We start from the raw sequence: 20511 nt of genomic DNA on the forward strand, positions 1-20511 counted from the left end.
TAAAAAATATCGAGATCCAATTTAATATTGTAAAACACAAGATACTAATAGCATGTTTCACTATAACATGAGAAATCAAAATGATTTGGGAATTTCTCTGATAGGATTAAAAAAGAAAATACCATTAGTTCTCTATTTTTCAGGCGTCTAATCTGTATAAGAAATTGTTTATTTTTACATACTTTTACAATTAAATAATTTTAATTAAACTTAGCAGTTAAAAATTGGTCCAATGAGTCGGCATTCGAGAGAAGGTATTTTATTCCAAAAAATTTATAATAATTTAAATTAAATAATCGGTAAGAAAAGAGTTGAGGAGGTTATGAAGTGCGTGTTTGGAATCATTTTTTAAAATGGGTTTGACGTATTTCGAGAAGTAAAAAATACAAAATGAAAATGAAATGACGTTTGTTTAGCAAATATTATGAAAACAAAAACAATGAGAATGATTTTTGTGAAGGAATTAGAAAACAATTGCAAGTTATTTTCACTTTTCTGTTTTTATTTTTTAATACTTGTCAATAATATTATAATATTAATAAACACGATTTTATTTTTTATTATACTCAAAATGATTTTTTTTTAAAAATTTATCAAACACAATTTTAAAATCAATCTCAAAATAATTTTTAAAATAATCTCATTTTTATTTTTTAATAAAAATAAAATTATTTTAAAATTAATTTCAAACGCACTGGAAAAGTCGAAGAGGTGAGTTGTCTGACAATTAAAAAAAAAAAAAAAAAATCCTTTACCACGTTCATGCCTGTTTTCCTTCTCACTGGCTCTTGAGACTTTGGATATTGTCCAACTAAAAAAATCTCCGCAAGCTTTGAATATTTTTCCTCAGTGAAGCGTCGAGCGGCCGACCAACCTTCCCGCCGATCGTTCCCACTTCGCCGCCGCTGCCACCTTGCCGTTCGCTGCCGACTCTGGTAATCTCCCTCTCTATTTGTTTCTGTCTTTCATTTGTCTTTCTCTTTTCCTCTTTCATTTTGCTGAACTCAAGTGCATTTTTTGTGACGGTTGTACACTTGAAATACTAATAATGTTAGTAGTATGATATACCTAAGAGTTGGATTGTTGGTGGGTGCACATCAAACAGAGAGATAATGTTTGAAACTTCATGGACATGAAGGACAAATGTTTTAGTTACCACTAAAGTTTTTGCCGTCTGGTGTTTGTTGAAATTCCTAGGAAAGTGTTTGTGTATTGCCTATCTGGGGTTTGATGAAATTCCTAGGAAAATGATTTTCATTCTAATGCCTTATTTCGTTGGCACCTTAGTAGGTGTTTAAATTTCTGTGACTTTATTAGGTGTTTGAGAAGTTCTCTTCTTCGTGCCAGGAAAAACCCCACACATGCAGAGTGTAAAACCTCTCTAAAACCCTCTCTTTCTCTGGTAATATCATATGTTCTTCTCTCGCAATCCCACCAAAACATGCAAATCTCTCTAACTTTTTCACCACCCTCCAGAGCCCCTCTACTATTCCCACGCCACAACCCCATTTCAGCGAAGCCTTTGAGAGCTTCGTTTCAGACCCAATTCAGTCCGGTGAATGCCCTCAAAGAATCGGGGTACTTACCGGCGATTAGCCGCGCCATCGAAGAGGATGAATACCGGATAGCCCGGTCGCAGGTTGCCCGGAAAGGGATTGACTTGGAAGGCTATTCCATCGAGGGAATTTCCATTGGTGGGCAAGAGACCTGCGTCATAATTCCTGAATTCAAATGTGCTTTCGACATTGGGAGGTGTCCCTCAAGGGCTATTCACCAGAACTTTGTGTTCATCACGCATGCCCATCTTGATCACATTGTAAGCTCTATCTCTTTGTTGTTGAATGTTACGGTTCAGTATTTTAATTTGAAAAAAATAATGAATTTGGATTTTTATTTATTTGATGAAATGCTCAGTAGTTTGTCATGCTTTTAGTTGGGATAGTTAGTGGGGTGATGTTATCTCATCTCTCTAGGTATTGTAAATTTATCTATTCTTAATTACTTTCAATGAAATCTGAAAGGTGCCTATGGGTTATTTGGCATATTTTTGCTAATTGGATGTTTTGGTTCCTTGAAAACCCTATCGATGGAGGCCAAGGATCCCTTGAATGAGCCTATATGGATCCTTTTATTTATGTTCTTTTGGAGTTTTTAGCATTTTATGGATTACCCACCATGGATTTATAAGTGAACATTAAGAAAAAGTGAGAGAACTTTAATTGTTTTGCATATTCTCTGCTGTTTGAGTTCATCTATGGGTTTAGTGTAGATGAAAGAACTCTTTGTGAATACCACGTTATTGGGTAATAGATTGTAGATTTTTCCAGCTCAAAGTTTAACTGCTCCCAAGTATATTTTATACTTCGGGAAATAGCTTAAAATCGAAAGTTTGTTCCTTTCCCCGCTTTGTTATCTGAAAACTGGAAAGGAATTTTTGTTGGACTAAGTCTATAGTCAGTCTCTGAAACCGTCCTAGAAGTTTCATTTTAGTTCCTAAACTTGATATAAAAAATGGCAAGAGATTAACTGAAATTCTTGTCGAAGTTTGGGACCGACCAGGTGTAAAACAAAATCTTCTATGATATCACTGCTTTGCTCTTATTTGAATGCTAAGTTTAGGCCTGACAGGCAAGGGAACGAGGAATTTATTTATCTTCTCGAAAAAGCAAAAAAGAATGCTAAGCTTAAGACTATTGCTCGCGATTATAACATTAGGAACTGAAACAGTAACTTTTACCATCAAGCAAAACACAAGTTTTAGTCATCTAGATTCTAGAGTGGATTAGTCAGTTTATGGATATGTATTTTTTTTGTTTGTTTGTTAATTGGTCTTGATTTTTCTTGTTCTCTTAGTCATATTTTTCAATTTGCAATGTAAGCGTAAGTACAATCATGTACAGTTGTGGCACATTTGTTGTTTCAGGGTGGCCTACCAATGTATGTTGCTAGCCGTGGTTTGTACAGCTTAAAACCTCCAACAATATTTGTTCCTCCTTGCATTAAAGAGGATGTGGAGAAGTTATTCGACATTCATAGGACAATGGGCCAAGTGGAACTGAACTTTGATTTGGTTCCATTGGATTTCGGTATGAAGATTTGCTCCACTTGTTGTTGTTGTTGTGTTTTTATTTTTTATTTTTATTTTTTTGGTATATCTTCATGCTGGAATTATGTTTCATGTTTTGCATTCAGGTGAAACATACGAAATGCGGAATAACCTTGTCGTCCGAGCATTTAGAACTCAACATGTTATACCCAGCCAGGTGCACTTTGTCATTTTATTTAATCTTGCAATTGTCAGAACTAGATGAATGCTTACTACTGATCTAACTCCCGGAAGTAGCCTATTCATGATACACACAGCTTGCACTAAGAAGATTCTGACTGAATAATTAATGGCTTCTTAGCATGGTATAAAAACAAAATTATATGTTACTATCTCGCGTTCTGCTACTCTCCAATAAGCTTCTTTCTTTCTTTCTTCTTTTTTTCTTTTTTCTTATTGACTTTGAGATTCTGATGTGTAGAAATCAGGAAAGTAGGCTAAAGTTATGGACCGGATATGTACCAATCCGGTTAATGGGGGCTTAGAGATAAATTAGGAAAGTAGTTTATCTTTTCAATTTTTACAAAGATTCCTTGAGATAAGGATCTCATTCATTCAAGGGATTTAGTTTCCTTTTTCCGTGGGATATACTTTCCCATTCCCATAGGATAGTTTTCCTATAAATATTGTAAACCTTGTACAGGAATTGATCAATGAAATATACTTTCTTTTCTGCCCTAAAACCTACATGGTATCAGAGCCGAAAATAACATTCTTAAATCATGGCTGAAACGGCCATTACTGAAGAAGGCAGATCCTCGGCATCATCCTCTAAGGCAGATCCTCGGCATCCTCTAGGGCAGAAGGTCCTAATCGTGGTGAACTAGATCGAACCACCATGGCGCAAGGAGGAGACTCTTCTCAATTTTCATTCCAATGGACTCTCCACAAACTGAACGGAAAAAACTACCTAGAATGGGCACAATCGGTGAAGCTGGCCATAGATGGATGAGGAAAACTTGGTCATCTGAATGGAGAAGTGACGAAGCCTGGAGATGGGGACCCAAAACTGAAGGCATGGAGGTCAGAAAATTCCTTAGTCACTGCCTGGTTGATTAACTCTATGGAACCGACCATAGGTAAGCCCTACCTTTTCCTTCCTACTACAAAAGATGTATGGGATGCGTTGAGAGAGACTTATTCTGATCTTGAAAATTTCGCACAAATTTTTGAATTAAAAACCAAGTTGTGGAAATCCAAACAAGGTGATCGTTAGGTTACAGTTTATTATAATGAGATGATTTCCCTATAGCAAGAGTTAGATCAATGTTATAATGATGAGTGGGATTGCCCGATGGATAGCGTAAGATTCATGAAAAAAGAAGAGAGTGATCGGGTGTACCTGCTTTTGGCTGGTTTGGATCGAGTCTTTGATGAGATTAGGTCTAGGATTCTTGGAAACAATCCTCTACCAACTCTTCGGGAGGCTTTTTATGAGATTAGAAGAGAGGAGACTAGGAGGAAGGTTATGTTGAAAACTGAAGAGGATAACAAATCAGTGGTGCTGTGACTGACAATTTTGCTCTTGTGTCAATGAGGAATGAATCGGAAAATGACAGGAAAAAGAAGCCTTGGTGTGACCACTGCAAAAAGCATTGGCATACGCGTGAAAACTGCTGGAAGATTCATGGAAAACTGCAGAATTGGAAGAAGAACACTGATAACAGGGGCTTCTCGGCTCAAGCAACCAGTGAAGATTAGGGGCAGCAAGGTACAATCTTTTTCAGTCTTCATAATTCCGAGTAAACCAATCAAACCCTTCCTGTTCCTTTGTCCAAACAGGTAATCTTGTCTCAGCCTTCCTTAGTGTTAATCCGAAACAAAATAGCTCTTGGATCATAGATTCAGGAGCCACTGATCACATGACAGGTTGCTCCCAATTTTTTTCAACTTATACCCCATGTGCAGGGAATAGAAAGATTAGAATCGCTGATGGTTCCCTCTCCGCAATTGCTGGAACAGGGACTGTCAAAATTTCCAATTACATAACCTTGCATGATGTACTCCATGTTCCTAAACTTTCTTGTAACCTTGTGTCTGTTAGTCAGATAACAAATTCTTTTAATTGTCGTGTTATATGTGACTCTTCTCGGTGTGAGTTTCAGGACATGGTCTCGGGGAGGACGATTGGCAGTGCTAGAGAAAGTGGAGGTCTCTATTTTCTTGAAGATGGAACCGAATCAGGACACCAAGTTCAAAATTCATGTTTCAACTCTATTTCCGTTTCTAATAATGTTATGCTTTGACATTATAGATTAGGGCATCCAAGTTTTTATTACTTAAAACATTTGCACAAACTGACGGAAAAAACTACCTAGAATGGGCACAATCGGTGAAGCTGGCCATAGAGATGGATGAGGAAAACTTGGTCATCTGACTGGAGAAGTGACGAAGCCTGGAGATGGGGACCCAAAACTGAAGGCATGGAGGTCAGAAAATTCCTTAGTCACTGCCTGGTTGATCAACTCTATGGAACCGACCATAGGTAAGCCCTACCTTTTCCTTCCTACTACAAAAGATGTATGGGATGCGTTGAGAGAGACTTATTCTGATCTTGAAAATTTCGCACAAATTTTTGAATTAAAAACCAAGTTGTGGAAATCCAAACAAGGTGATCGTTAGGTTACAGTTTATTATAATGAGATGATTTCCCTATAGCAAGAGTTAGATCAATGTTATAATGATGAGTGGGATTGCCCGACGGATAGCGTAAGATTCATGAAAAAAGAAGAGAGTGATCGGGTGTACCTGTTTTTGGCTAGTTTGGATCGAGTCTTTGATGAGATTAGGTCTAGGATTCTTGGAAACAATCCTCTACCAACTCTTCGGGAGGCTTTTTCTGAGATTAGAAGAGAGGAGACTAGGAGGAAGGTTATGTTGAAAACTGAAGAGGATAACAAATCAGTGGTGCTGTGACTGACAATTTTGCTCTTGTGTCAATGAGGAATGAATCGGAAAATGACAGGAAAAAGAAGCCTTGGTGTGACCACTGCAAAAAGCACTGGCATACGCGTGAAAACTGCTGGAAGATTCATGGAAAACTGCAGAATTGGAAGAAGAACACTGATAACAGGGGTTTCTCGGCTCAAGCAACCAGTGAAGATCAGGGGCAGCAAGGTACAATCCTTTTCAGTCTTCATAATTCCGAGTAAACCAATCAACCCTTTCCTGTTCCTTTGTCCAAACAGGTAATCTTGTCTCAGCCTTCCTTAGTGTTAATCCGAAACAAAATAGCTCTTGGATCATAGATTCAGGAGCCACTGATCACATGACAGGTTGCTCCCAATTTTTTTCAACTTATACCCCATGTGCAGGGAATAGAAAGATTAGAATCGCTGATGGTTCCCTCTCCGCAATTGCTGGAACAGGGACTGTCAAAATTTCCAATTACATAACCTTGCATGATGTACTCCATGTTCCTAAACTTTCTTGTAACCTTGTGTCTGCTAGTCAGATAACAAATTCTCTTAATTGTCGTGTTATATTTGACTCTTCTCGGTGTGAGTTTCAGGACATGGTCTCGGGGAGGACGATTGACAGTGCTAGAGAAAGTGGAGGTCTCTATTTTCTTGAAGATGGAACCGAATCAGGACACCAAGTTCAAAATTCCTGTTTCAACTCTATTTCCGTTTCTAATAATGTTATGCTTTGACATTATAGATTAGGGCATCCAAGTTTTTATTACTTAAAACATTTGCTACTTGATTTATTTAGAAATAAAAGTCCATCTTTTAAATGTGAGATTTGTGAACTAGCTAAGCATCATCGTTCATCCTTTCCTTCTAGACCATATCAAGCATCAAAACCGTTTCTGTTAATTCATAGTGATGTTTGGGGACCATCTAGAGCCTCAACAATGTATGGAAAAAAATGGTTTGTCAGCTTTATAGATGATCACACACGACTCACTTGGGTATATTTATTGAGAGACAAGTCTGAAGTAAAAGAGATCTTTCAGGTATTCTATACAATGATTGAAACACAATTTTAAGAAAAAATAAAAGTGTTTACGAGTGATAATGCAGAGAATACTTTAATGAAATCCTAGGGGGATATTTTTCAAAAAAGGGCATAATACATCAAAGTTCGTGTTCAGATACACCCCAACAGAATGGGATAGCAGAACCTCCTCGAAGTCACTAGAGCATTATTATTACTAATGGTGTTCCTAAGTATCTTTGGGGAGAGGCACTCCTAATTGCAACATACCTCATAAATCGCATGCCTACCAAAGTTCTAAATTATCAAACACCCCTAAGCGTCTTCAAGAATACTTTCCATACCTCTAAGTTGACAACAGATTTACCTCTGAGAGTGTTTGGGTGTAGTGCATTCGTTCATATTCAAAGTCAAAATAGGGAAAAGTTAGATCCTCATGCCAGGAAGTGTATATTTGTAAGGTATGCTCCGAACCAAAAGGGGTATAAGTGCTATGACATAAGATCCAAAAAAATGTTTACCACAATGGATGTCACTTTCCTTGAGTCTCAACCATATTTTGGTACTCATCTTCAGGGGGAGAAAATAAGTGAAGATTCGAACTTTGAAATAGAAACTGAAATTGATCAACTCGTCACAAAGAGCCCAAATTTCCTGATAAATACGGAGTTGAGTGATTTAGGTAATGAAAATTTGAATCTTGAGTCTATAGAGTCATCTCATAAGATTAATAAAGATGTGTATAGGGAACAAACAGGAACAAAAAAATTGCTGGTTTACAGGAGGAAGAACCGGAAGCAAGGAGTAGAGACTGAAACTATCCAACACTGCCAAGAGCCTGAACCACAGATCAGTTCGGATCCTGCACTACAGAACATTCCCGATTCTGATCCAGGTAATCCTCACACAGTACCTATCCACACAAACCTGCCCAATCTTGAATCCGAGCCTTGTATACCCAAGTCTGATCTTCCCATTGCTAAACGCAAAGGGGTCAGAAGTTGTGTAAGATATCCCATGTTGAGCTTTGTGTCCTACAAAAACCTGTCACCTGTTTTTTCTGCCTTTACCTCATAGTTGTCTAGTGTGGAGACTCCAAAGAATGTGCAGGATGCTCTAAAGGTTCCTGAATGGAAGGAAGTTGTTCTCCAGGAAATGAAGGCCCTTGAAAAGAATGGAACTTGGGAAGTAACAGAACTATCGAAGGAAAAGAAGACTGTTGGCTGCAAATGGGTGTTCACAATGAAATACATATCAGATGGATCTCTGGAATATAAGGCTTGTCTAGTAGCCAAAGGGTTTACTCAAACGTATGGGATTGACTACCTTGAAACCTTTGCACCAGTGGCAAAGCTCAATACTATTAGGGTACTTTTAACACTTGCAGCCAACTTAGATTGGCCACTACAACAACTAGATGTGAAGAATGCTTTCCTTAATGGCGATTTGGATGAAGAAGTCTACATGGACCCACCTCGAGGGTTTGAGGAAAAATATGGAAACTGGGTATGCAGGCTGAAAAAGTCTCTATATGGTCAAGCAATCTCCAAGGGCATGGTTCGAGAGATTTACTTAATTTGTGAAGAGACAGGGATATGACCAGGGGCAAACAGATCACACGATGTTCACAAGACACTCAAATGGGAGAAGGAAGTTGTTCTTATAGTATATGTTGATGACATCATTCTTACTGGGGATGATACTGCTGAGATGAATCGCCTAAAGCAGAGTCTGGCTTCTGAATTCGAGATTAAGGACCTAGGCTCACTAAAATACTTCCTTGGTATGGAAGTGGCCAGGTCAAGAAAAGGGATTGCAGTTTCACAAAGAAAGTATGTGATTGATCTTCTTGAAGATACTGGGATGAGTGGATGTCGCCCTGCAGAAACACCAATTGATCCAAATCAGAAGTTCGGGAAACAAAGAGGGAAGACCAGTGGATACAAGCCAATACCAAAGACTAGTTGGGAAAGCTAATCTACTTATCACATACACGACCAGACATAGCATTCGCTATCAACCTAGTGAGCCAGTTCATGCACTCTCATCATGAAGAACATCTAGAAGCAGCCTACCGCATTCTAAGGTACTTAAAGAGTTCACCGGGAAAAGGACTGTTTTTTGAAAAGAATGAACAACGAGGTATTGAAGCTTATACAGATGCAGATTGGGCGGGGTCTACTTCAGATAGAAGGTCCACATCTGGCTACTGCACGTTTGTATGGGGAAACTTAGTAACATGGAGGAGGAAAAAACAAAATGTAGTGGCCCGAAGCACTGCAGAAGCAGAATACATATCAATGGCACAAGGGATCTGTGAGATGATATGCTCAAACGGATTTTGGAGGAACTAAGAAGACCTGTGACCATGCCTATGAAGCTGTATTGCGACAACAAAGCAACGATCAGCATCGCCCACAATCCAGTCCAACATGACAGAACAAAACATGTTGAGATCGACCGGCATTTTATAAAAGAAAAGATTGAAGCTGAAGCCATCTGCATGCCATTTGTTCCAACCTCACAACAAGTGGCTGATGTTCTTACTAAAGGATTATTTAGACTAAACTTTGAGTTTCTCATTAGCAAGTTGGGCATGATAGATATCTATGCACCAACTTGAGGGGGAGTGTAGAAATCAGGAAAGTAGGCTAAAGTTATGGACCGGATATGTACCAATCCGGTTAATGGGGGCTTAGAGATAAATTAGAAAAGTAGTTTATCTTTTCAATTTTTAAAGAGATTCCTTGAGATAAGGATCTCATTCATTCAAGGGATTTTGTTTCCTTTTTCCGTGGGATATACTTTCCCATTCCCGTAGGATAGTTTTCCTATAAATATTGTAAACCTTGTACAGGAATTAATCAATAAAATATACTTTCTTTTCTGCCCTAAAACCTACATGATGCATAGATGGTTGTCAGTACGCAACTTTTATTTTTAGTAGTGTAACTTAGTAAAACTGCATGTAGATTGTTGTTGATATTGATTTATTTGTTATGTGCAGGGTTATGTAATCTACTCGGTTAGAAAAAAGTTAAAGAAGCAATACACTCATCTTAAAGGGAAACAAATTGAGAAGTTGAAGAAGTCTGGTGTTGAGGTTTGTAGTATCCATTTGAGTTCTCCTTTGAACCTCAAGTAATTTACATTTAACATTCGACCCCCTTTTCAGATTACAGACACTGTGTTGTCTCCTGAAGTGGCCTTCACAGGAGACACAACGTCAGATTTTATGCTTGATCCACGCAATGCTGATGCCTTGAGGGCAAAGATACTTATAACTGAGGTTTGAAGCCTTACTTCCTTTTCTTGTAAAGTTGCTTTTCATCAAACTCAAAGATCATACACTTCCTTGAAAACTTTTGTCTGATTAAAGGAAAATTAGCTCGCTTTGTATTTGCGATGACAAAAAGGTAGTCAGTAACAAAAGAAATTGAATACATATCCCAAAACAAGAGTAAAACTGATCAGCTATTTCCGTAGTGCTAGCGCTTCCCAAATTGTGTATGATTAAAGGAAAATTAACTCGCTTTGTATTTGCGATGACAAAAAGGTAGTCAGTAACAAAAGAAATTGAATACATATCCCAAAACAAGAGTGAAACCGATCAGCTATTTCCTTAGTGCTAGCGCTTCCCAAATTGTATTTTCCATTTACCTGTCAACAGGTTCAGCATATCATTATTCTAAATGCTCTGGTTGGTTAGAAGTTTTACCCTGATAGATGTCAAGCCAAAGCATGGTCAGATATCTTATTTTTTACCCCAAGTGCTATAGAGTTTTTGTTTACCGTAGCAGCATAAACCTTATAAAGTGGGTCATAGAATAGGTGAAAAGTTTTCAGTTTCTTTTTTTGGTCCTTCAGTTTTTATTTTTATTTATTTTTTATTTAATGTGTGAACAGTTTCCTTTAGTTACCTGTATCTAAAATAACTGGAAGTTTCTAGGTTGCTACTGATTTAGAAACCTAAGTGCTGCACAATTTGTTGGATTGACTTCATACTGCACTTAGAATATGGAATGTTAAAGGCTTTTCGAAAGTGTATATAGGCATGCATACCCTTATGTTTCACTTTATCAAGCCATTTGGAAAAATTTAATTCTGAAGGTGAAGATTGTTTGACAGGCAACTTTCCTGGACGAAGGCGTCAGCATTGAGCATGCACGACAACATGGTCATACTCATATATTTGAGGTATATTGGTATTTTGCTTCATTTATAATTTATACATTAGACTTGCTTTCTATACTTCTTTTTTAAGAGGGGAGGGAACATAAATTTTTTTGAAGCACTCAGCATGAGTGATGTTAAGAATCGTTCTACAAAGTATTTGGTCATTGGCTTGTGGTGCATAATCATATGGAACGACCACTACTATGATCTCTCATGACAATAATGTTGTTGAGGGTTATAAGCATTGTTGGGGGGGGGGGGAGTTCTCGAGAAGATTGAATAATTTTGAATTTTTGAATACAATCAAGTGATGGGCTCTTAGCACCTCGCTTCTTCAAGACTTCCTTTGTCTCTCCCCTTTTTTGTGCATTTTATGATATTTTTGTTTCCAAGTGATTGGCTCTTAGCTAGGTTGATTATTGTCTTCAAATTCTTAGCTATCATTTTATAGGAGTAGAGCTCTTAAAGTAACGAGTTTATGATTTATTGATACCAAAAGTTCAACTTGTGACCATAGTTCATGTTTTGATAATGATTTCTGTACCCAATGCAGATTATGGAAAATGCTGAGTGGATTCGAAATAAGTCGGTTCTGCTAACCCATTTCTCCTCCCGTTACCATTTAGAGGTAAAAAAAATCGCCTCAACGAGGTCATTTTGTGATCTTTTTAACAGTGATTTTTGTTAGCTAAAATCTGAAAGTTCCCAATCAATATTCTACATTTATGTTACCTGATTTGCTTTGTGAGTTTTACTCACCAAAAATGTCAACATCATCCCTGTTTGTGGAGGGAGATGGACAAACTCATCATCATTCCTGAAACTATAAAATCATCTTTCAATTTCACAAAAGAATTGAAAACTTAGGTATAGGGTGTTAGATTCTGTTATCGTTTCGTAATTGATATTTTTTTCCTTTCTAGTTTTCTTTTCCTTTTGTTTCACAAATTTCAGACTGTTGCTTCCTCACAATTGCAGGACATACGTCAGGCTGTATCAAAGTTGCAGTCCAAGGTTTCAGCAAAAGTAGTACCTCTCACAGAGGGTTTCAAATCAATGTATTCTTAGATTGTACAGCTTTTGTTGTCTGCTGTTAGCCACTATATTCTGTGTGTGTGTTAGAGAGAGAGAGAGAGAGAGAGAGAGAGAGAGAGAGACACTAACTCAGAATTTTCTTTGGCAGTAAATTTTGACCAACAGTAGTCATCTATTCGAAGTGAACATGTTGCTTTAGACAATCAAAACTAAGGAGTTTTTCTGATAAGACAAGTCAATTAATAATGTCAGTTTATAATTGTTGCATCTGATTAAAAGCACTTTAAATTAAAAAAATATGTAAAATAAAAATTTCTAATACAAATTAAACAGTTGAAAGTAAAAATTTATTGGTAGATCATTTTTTCTAGTAAGATCTTACTAGAGAAGCTCCTTTGATTAATTGAGATGTTAAACTTTTAAAAGACTAGTGAACATTTACTACCAAAGTTCATCACCAAAGATGTACACCAAGTGTACTACTTATTTATCTTCACTCTTTTTTTTGTCTGATACATTAGAGAGTGGCAATTCTTGAAACAGGCTAAGGAACACTTCCTAACATCCGCGAAGAGCCAGCCGGGAATATCTATGCTGTTTTATCTTGTCAGCTCTTACAATATGGCTCATACCAAATTTACAACTCAAAATCATCTTTAATTAATTAATTTATTTATTTATAAAAAGAACAAAGAAAGAAGCTCAAAATTTTCTAACTCCAAACCTCAGAAAATACAGATACAATTCGTGAAAAAAAAAAGTATGAACTGATGCTTGCATGTTTTCTCATCTTTGAATGCCCTTTCAAGCAAACCGTTGTATCCAAAAGCTCCAGATTAAGATTTTGTTGATGTGTTCTGCATTACGAGAAAAAAGAATACCCGCCTTTTCGTACACGTTTGATTATCCCGAGCACGATAGTGAACCAAACTGATTCGTCAAGAAGCAGCAGTGAACAGCAGGGATGCATTTGTTCCTCCAAACCCAAAAGAATTTGACAACGCTGCTCTTATTGGCATCTTTTTTGAAGTATTTAATGGCATAAATGCGTCGCTAAATATCGGATCGGGTTTCGTGAGATTGAGTGTTAATGGTGCAATTCCCTGCAACATAACACAATAGAGCTATTTAATGATCATGGCGAAGTCTGTAGAAGGTAATGTTATGGTCCATGTTTATACAACAGTACAAGTTGGAACCATACAAGAAAAGCGGCAAAAGGGAAGACACAGAAAAAGGTTGAATGAAATAGCTTACATGGTTAATGGCCAAAATTGTAAAGATTGCTTCAACAGCTCCAGCTGCTCCGAGGAGATGGCCGACAGCTCCCTAAAATTTATATCAAATGTACCACAAAGGGAGAAAGAATATGAAGACACAGGCCAAATTGCAAAAGGAATTAAAAACAAATTGATCCATAGTATCAGTTATCATTATTATTACTATACACGTTATTATTATTTTTTGGTTATATTTGTGGAAACCCTTTTTTCTCCTTTTCTTTTCCCCCCTGATTTCCGCGATGCAGTTCAAAAGGTTAGCCAACTTCCTTTGTTTCTTTGCACGTGTGAGTTCCTAAGTGTGCAGACTTGTGGCACAAATGTTTTTACAACATTAAGAAACATTTAGCTGGAGGAAACATAACTTGGAAAAGTTACACAAGCAGTCAAGCTTTTATGGGAAAAAAAATAAAAAGAATAGTAAAGCCAAGTTAATATTCTGATTACAACAAGTACAAAAATGACCAAGTTTACCTTTGTAGAGGAAAAAGCCAAAGCACCTGAGGTTGCATGATCAGAGAAGAGACTTCTGATAGCACTGGCTTCTACTTCATCACCTGAATACATCATTACGACATTGCGGAACATTCAGTGGGTTTTGGGCTTTTAGCATGTACCCGAATCTCAAATTACAAGCTTAATATCAAAAGAATATATGTCCAGATGATTTACCCAAAGGTGTTGAAGTAGCATGGGCATTAATATAATCCACTTGTTCAGGATTGAGAGCAGACTGTATATAAACAAAAATTACAATAGACTAAATCATCTCCAAATGCATTGACGTATAACACATTTAAAGCAGATCTGAATGGTTATCTGGATTCAAATTGGGAACTTGGCTATTAAAAAGAAAAGGCGTAACAGCAACTAAGTTTGCTTCACGATCTAATCCTGCAGTCAACATGAACTTGTGTCTGACAATTCTTTGTTGCCAATATAATTCTCTCTTTTTCGCAATTAATAGTATCATGCAAGTCCATTAAGAAGCAGCATATTCCTTTAGGCAAAAGTAGAGGAATGGTTCGTAAGCTCCCATATATAACTTGAACCAGAAAATGGCTAAAGTAAAGCTGGTAGATTATCATCCTTGGATGTTCTCTGAAGCATCAACCAGATCATTGATTGTATGGATAATTGTGGAGACATTCAAAAAGCTGAAGATACGTTGGATTTATTCTCAACTACCATAGCGCTTTACCTGCTTCAACGCACGTGTCATTGCTAGAATAGCGCCTCTTCCATCAATATGTGGTTGAGTAATATGGTGTGCGTCACCTACAAAAAAAAAAAAAAAAAAATCAGAATCCAGCAAAATTCTTTACCTGGATTGAAGGGACATCTACAATCTGTGATGTTACAAAGAAACAACCTGATGTCCCATAACCACGAAGCTCTGCATAGATTTTTGCTCCTCGTCTTTTCGCATGCTCAAGTTCCTTTATCATAGTTATGAAGACAAGGTAAAATTAGAACATAAAAGCTGTTAAAACAACAGAAAAATAGGGGAAAAAAAGAGTGACATTAAATAAATACAAGTGTTAACTCACCTCTAAAACCAAAACACCAGAACCTTCACCTATCCTGAGTTCAAAGATAAGATTAGGTAACAGGAGGAAATATTAACATAACAGAACAGCCAAAATTGTGAAAACGAATCTGTGAAGCCTAAAAAGAGTTTGGTACTTACACAAACCCATCTCTAGAATAATCAAAAGGCCGTGAAGCTTCTTGCGGAGCAGCGTTGAACTTTGTAGTCAATGCCCTCGACCTGTAAATTAAGAAGCATTTTTTTCAAAAGTTAAAAAAATGAAAAATGTAATGTTTCAAAAATCATATGATGAAACCTTTCATATTACTTGGACATTAATCCTTTAAAAAGAGTCCCTTTTTTCGCTCATGGCAAAACCACAGTGTTAAAGGAACAGTACAGCCAAGAACTAATTAAAGATGTATCAGGTGGGATGTAACTCTCCATCTGCCGAATGCAAGAGAGGCCACAACCAGTTTGAAGATTTTATCACTGTAACAACGAAAAGGCAGAAAGGAAAAAAGAAAGAGTGAAGAAAAAGAAAAGGAGACCAAAAGGACAAAAACATGCACCACAGAAACAAATTCGCAGTCAAATCTGAAATCCTACAGCTGGAGTTCTATGAAAAAAACCTGTTTCAGGACAATAAACTTGATCATCCCTAGACAAAAGTTTGCAATGTGATGAAGTAATACCTACAAAATCCTGCGATAGATAAAGCATCAATGCTGGACTCAGTACCTCCAGCCACCATAACATCTGAATCTCCAAACTGAATCATCCTTGCAGCATCACCAATAGAATGTGCACCAGTAGCACAAGCTGTCACTGCCGCATGATTTGGTCCCTAATATAAGATCATGAAACAATTTTTTCCATAAGAGCAATACTAACACGGATTCACATTTAAGATGCAGATGGAAGTCAAACATTTTTGCGAATGAGAAAACTCTACAAATGATGGAATCCCATGGACTTATCATTCTAGTGGTGTTTAGTGGGTTTGCCCTTTCAGTTCTCTAGCAACTAATTTCAACTAGTTGACTTCTCCAGAGCAATCAAACCATCAAAGCAAAATCATCAAGGAGAAAAAAGCACAATCCAGGTACCCCTGATTGTTCAATAAATGACTATGAAGACTAACTCATGTTTAGCCACTACTCTAATTTACTTGCAGTATATTTTAGTTTTGAAAGAGCTAGTATGTACCTGAAATCCATACTTCATGCTCACATGACCAGATGCCATATTGATTAATATCCGTGGAATGAAAAATGGACTAAGCCGACGAATACGCTGTAAGAAAAAAAAAAGGAATTAAGCATTATAATCTTCTTCTTCCTTATTTTCTTTTTAGTTCTTTTCTTTTTTCCCTTTTGAATTGCACAGTGGACAGAGACCCGCTCTTAAGATAAAAATGATCTAAAAGCATCTTAATATTCTCACAAGGTGGTTACTGATTTAACCTTTTCACAAATCATTTGCGCTGCATCCAGTATGTCACTAATGCTTCCAATTCCCCCACCAATTGAGACTCCCTGGTGTTGTTCAAGTTAAAAAAGAAAGATTACAAAAGAAATAAGGGAAAACTTTACACATAAGATCACATTTTATTTGCATACATAATATGCTTACCGTTCTTTCCTTTTGTTCCTGCTCAGAGGGTAGCCAATTAGCGTCTTTCAGAGCTTCATGAACAGCACATAATGCAAACCCTATAAACCTTGCAATTGATCGATGTTCCTGAGAGATAATCATCTCTATAAATGACATGAGAATGAGACATAGTACAAAATTGCTAAGCATGAATTCCAATCAGCAAAAAGGGAGAAAAAATTAACCGCTGAAAGTAAGAACAATAATACAAGATAGAATATCTAACTCGAAGAAAATAATTACAAGTTAACAAATGCCGATAAAAACATAAAGTTATAAATAAAAAATAAACAGAACTTATCACATGTGCTATCCAGAAAGCACATCACCAGCAGGATTTTAATAAATTTTCGTATTCAAGGCACTACTCCACTAATCAACCACATGCACAATCACATAATTGACCTTATTACAGCGACTTTATCCAGTTATAACGTCTTTGAGAAATAACCCCCATGACAATAAAAGAGAATGTTGGGGAGACATCACATGCAAAACTGGCCCAACACACTTCAGGAGCCCAACTTGACCTAAAAGGTTAACCTATAAGGTCTTGGGTCCTTCTATATATATAAACCACTTCACATTCTCATCCACTTTCCACGTGGGACAACACACACATGTACTTTTCTCAACAGAGAAGGCATAAATAGACCTTCTTGGCCCAATTGTAGGTACTCTAAGATACCTTTTTTTTAAGCTGCTCGAGTTCTAGTGAAGAGATTGATAAACACTAAACAGACACATACCAGAGCACAAAATCTGAGCTTTTGCAGAGACCAGAAAAGTCTACACTCATTTGTTGCTTTCCATATCATAAATATGATTCGTCCCAAAATGTAATAAAATCCATGATTTAGCAAAACAACCATCTTGAAGTTCCAAAGAATTAAGGATCCTCCTTCTTTTCAATCCCTAAATTTCTTTTTCCTTGTCACAACCAAGCCATCAGAACAAAACAAGCCAGATGACATCAATCATTGAAGCTGCACAATGTTGATTTTCTCGAATTTCTATTTATACCCAATCCGTCTACCATAAATGCATTCTATTTCTTTTCAATCCCTAAATTTCTTTTTCCTTGTCACAACCAAGCCATCAGAACAAAACAAGCCAGATGACATCAATCATTGAAGCTGCACAATGTTGATTTTCTCGAATTTCTGATTATACCCAAATCCGTCTACCATAATGCATTCTATTTATATCCATATTCACTTGATCATCAACAATTTGGCAACACACTAACACTAACTAAAAGACCGTACTTTGGATATTAACAACTTATGTACACCATATGCATAACTCACTTGCAACTGCGGAACTCTCCTAACACAAAACACACCCAGCAGAAGAAAAAGAGTAATAAATAAATAAAACAGTATCGCCCGTTTGCTTCGTTAATTTAAGTCAACGATTTTGATTCTAAAATCAAATTTTTCATCAACGAAAAATATTGCAACAGACTCAGAATCATGATTTGAAACGCGTGAAACAAATGGGACCTATGCTTTAAGCAACAATTACACGAAACTGAACAAAGGGCAGCTTTTTATATACCTTAGAGTTAAGCCACAGCTCCTCATTGAACTCGTGAGGTTTTGTTCCACATGGTACTACAGCAGCGACTTTAGAGCTGAGCTGCTCATATGTGTACAACTGGGTTTCTCTGTCAAAACTATGCATCTTGAGATCATCAGTAGTTAAACTCCTTATCCCACACTCTCCTTTCAACAAACGGTTCCAAGTGGTCTCAACGCCACAACCCAGTGGGCTCACCATTCCCAAACCTGCAATCAGAATCATTGCTTTGCCTTGTCAACCATCAAAAACTACATTTTGATTAATACCCACAAAAAGTAGAAATATTACCGGTTACAACTACTCTGCGAGAATGAACAATTGGAGGGTCGCCGAGAGCTTTAACACCGGAAGACGAATAAGAGCGGCGGAAGAGGAGACGAGAAGAGGAGCGGAAGCTACGCCGAGAAAGGGCTGACATGGCTTATGATAAAGCTCTAACAATGGCTTCCGAGAGCTCTGAAACAAACTAAAAAATGGGTTTGAGTTTGGCGGAAGTGGAGAGACACTTCCAAAACTGTGAAGGCTCAAGGACTTTTGAGGGGTTTTGTGAGAGAGGAAAATTCCAAAATTTTCCGAACTTGCACCGTTTTCCTTTTGAACGTATTTTTCAGGGATACCCCTGAGATTTTTGGATATTCTCAATTCTTGCACAGTTGTGTTTGCTAATTATTAGGGCCCGTTTATTTTCTTGATTTAAGTTTTTAATTTGAATTGTGATGTAATTTTATGTTAGAATTTTTTTATTATAATAAAAAAATTAAATGTGACTATTTTTGAGAGTTTTTTACTGTAACAAAACTCAAATCGGTGAAATAAATAGGACCTAGATTTTAGATATGCTTTCTTTAGTAAGCAGGAAATGGAAGTTAGAAAAAAAAAATACATATGCGTGTTAAAAAATGCACGCGTGACTTATTTAAAATGAGAAATATACAAATCATCAGAAAAAATAAGGAAAAAGAAAGAATAAAAAATAAGACAAAAATAGAAAAAAAAAAAGATCTAAAGTAAAAGATAGAGAGAAAAAAGACAAAAAAAAAATTTGTGCAAAATGTTTCGTAATTAAAGCTAAAATTTATGAGAATCACAAGTAAAAAATATTTACGTAAGGACACATTTAAAAATGAATTAATTTAGCAAAGTAATTAGAAAAAAAAAATATTTTAAGTTACCATAAAAAAAGTATTTAAACGAGATATATTTAAAATGTATAAAAATTAAAAGTTAAAAGATGCAATAAGATAAGGGAGAAAGAAGAAAAAAAAATGAAAATGAAAAACTAAAAAAAAAGCTGAAAAAGAAAAGAAAAAAGCTAAAAATGTAATAAAAAAAGACAACAAAATGCAAAAAAAAATGTTCATTTGAGGATAAATTAATTTAATAACGTAATTAGATAAAAATAATATTTTAAATAACTATAAAAAAATATTTAAATGAGATATATTGAAAACATATATAAATTAAATGTTACAAGATACAGTGAAAGTAAGAAAGAAAAAAAAAAAAAGGGGCCAACGAAACGCCTCTGTAAAAAAAATGACTTGCTTAGTAGTATAAGATAGATATCTATCATCAATTATCGCCCATCTTTTTTTTCTCCGTCTTTTATTTATTCTTTTACTTTTTACCTTAATGTTTATTTATCTTTTTATTTTGGTCCTTTTTATCTTTTTTTTTTTCAATTTTTGCCCAAATTTTATTCCTTTTCGTTTTGGTTTTTTTTTTTTTGCCCTAAAATTATTTGGTTCTTCATTTGGTTTTTTTAACATTTTTTTCTTTATTTCTTGCCCTAAAACTTATTAGGTGATTTTAAAATGCACTTTTCCATTACTTTATCTCTATAAATAATTTCTTTTATATGTGTATGTGTTTACTTTTTTGTTTTTTTTATTTATTGTCGTTTTGTTAAAAGATTCTCCATAATGTAACTTTGTTTTAATAAGTATGGTTTAAACAGTTTTTTCTTAAAGAAATGTATCTCTTCATTTCTAATTTTAGTCATTGAATTAACTTTTTAATGGTTTGATTTAGGAGTGCGCATTTTAACTGCGACACAGAATTGACGTATAATAGCTTCCAATTAACTGTTAAAAAAATAAAAAAAAATAAAAAAAAAAGAGATCACAATTCCTGGCATATTCCCTGATAAATATATTAAAAAATAATCTCAATATAAATACACTCAAAATTAAAAGGCACGAAAA

At 36.0% G+C, this 20511-nt stretch overlaps 2 protein-coding genes across 5 annotated transcripts; one reads left to right on the plus strand and one right to left on the minus strand.

Annotated features, from left to right (window-relative positions):
* The first annotated feature begins 747 nt into the window (after positions 1-747).
* On the plus strand, positions 748-12372 carry LOC21387555 (tRNase Z TRZ2, chloroplastic). Of its 4 annotated transcripts, none has more exons than XM_024167600.1 (9): positions 748-935; positions 1288-1816; positions 2924-3086; positions 3193-3263; positions 10053-10148; positions 10221-10334; positions 11174-11242; positions 11775-11849; positions 12200-12372. In XM_024167600.1, the coding sequence occupies exons 2-9, from the start codon at positions 1442-1444 to the stop codon at positions 12287-12289; spliced, it is 1053 nt and encodes a 350-aa protein (XP_024023368.1). In that variant the 5' UTR covers positions 748-935; positions 1288-1441; the 3' UTR covers positions 12290-12372. The 4 variants fall into 4 exon arrangements, with proteins under 4 accessions (XP_024023368.1, XP_024023369.1, XP_024023370.1 ...); XM_024167601.1 differs by having other exon boundaries at positions 1291-1816; XM_024167602.1 differs by having other exon boundaries at positions 1318-1816.
* A 396-nt stretch (positions 12373-12768) lies between these two features.
* On the minus strand, positions 12769-18786 carry LOC21387556 (3-oxoacyl-[acyl-carrier-protein] synthase, mitochondrial). Its single transcript, XM_010101180.2, has 14 exons — positions 18596-18786; positions 18284-18513; positions 16703-16810; positions 16534-16605; positions 16277-16363; positions 15763-15914; positions 15227-15307; positions 15087-15120; positions 14909-14975; positions 14738-14814; positions 14209-14269; positions 14011-14093; positions 13514-13585; positions 12769-13359 (listed from the first exon to the last, which is right to left on the minus strand). The coding sequence occupies exons 1-14, from the start codon at positions 18723-18725 to the stop codon at positions 13195-13197; spliced, it is 1419 nt and encodes a 472-aa protein (XP_010099482.1). The 5' UTR covers positions 18726-18786; the 3' UTR covers positions 12769-13194.
* Between the last annotated feature and the right edge of the window lie 1725 nt (positions 18787-20511).

This window comes from Morus notabilis, unplaced genomic scaffold, assembly GCF_000414095.1.
Source record: "Morus notabilis unplaced genomic scaffold, ASM41409v2 Scaffold1756, whole genome shotgun sequence".
NCBI classification, from domain to species: domain Eukaryota; kingdom Viridiplantae; phylum Streptophyta; class Magnoliopsida; order Rosales; family Moraceae; genus Morus; species Morus notabilis.

Excerpts from the sequence above, each read along its gene's own strand:
- LOC21387556 (XM_010101180.2), bottom strand. The coding sequence starts at position 18,725 with ATGTCAGCCCTTTCTCGGCGTAGCTTCCGCTCCTCTTCTCGTCTCCTC. Across the intron at positions 15,121-15,226 it reads TATTCTAGAGATGGGTTTGT|GATAGGTGAAGGTTCTGGTG; the intron begins GTAAGTACCAAA and ends CTTTGAACTCAG. Across the intron at positions 14,270-14,737 it reads TGACACGTGCGTTGAAGCAG|TCTGCTCTCAATCCTGAACA; the intron begins GTAAAGCGCTAT and ends GTTTATATACAG.
- LOC21387555 (XM_024167600.1), top strand. The coding sequence starts at position 1,442 with ATGCAAATCTCTCTAACTTTTTCACCACCCTCCAGAGCCCCTCTACTA. Across the intron at positions 3,087-3,192 it reads TTTGGTTCCATTGGATTTCG|GTGAAACATACGAAATGCGG; the intron begins GTATGAAGATTT and ends TTTTGCATTCAG. Across the intron at positions 11,243-11,774 it reads GTCATACTCATATATTTGAG|ATTATGGAAAATGCTGAGTG; the intron begins GTATATTGGTAT and ends TACCCAATGCAG.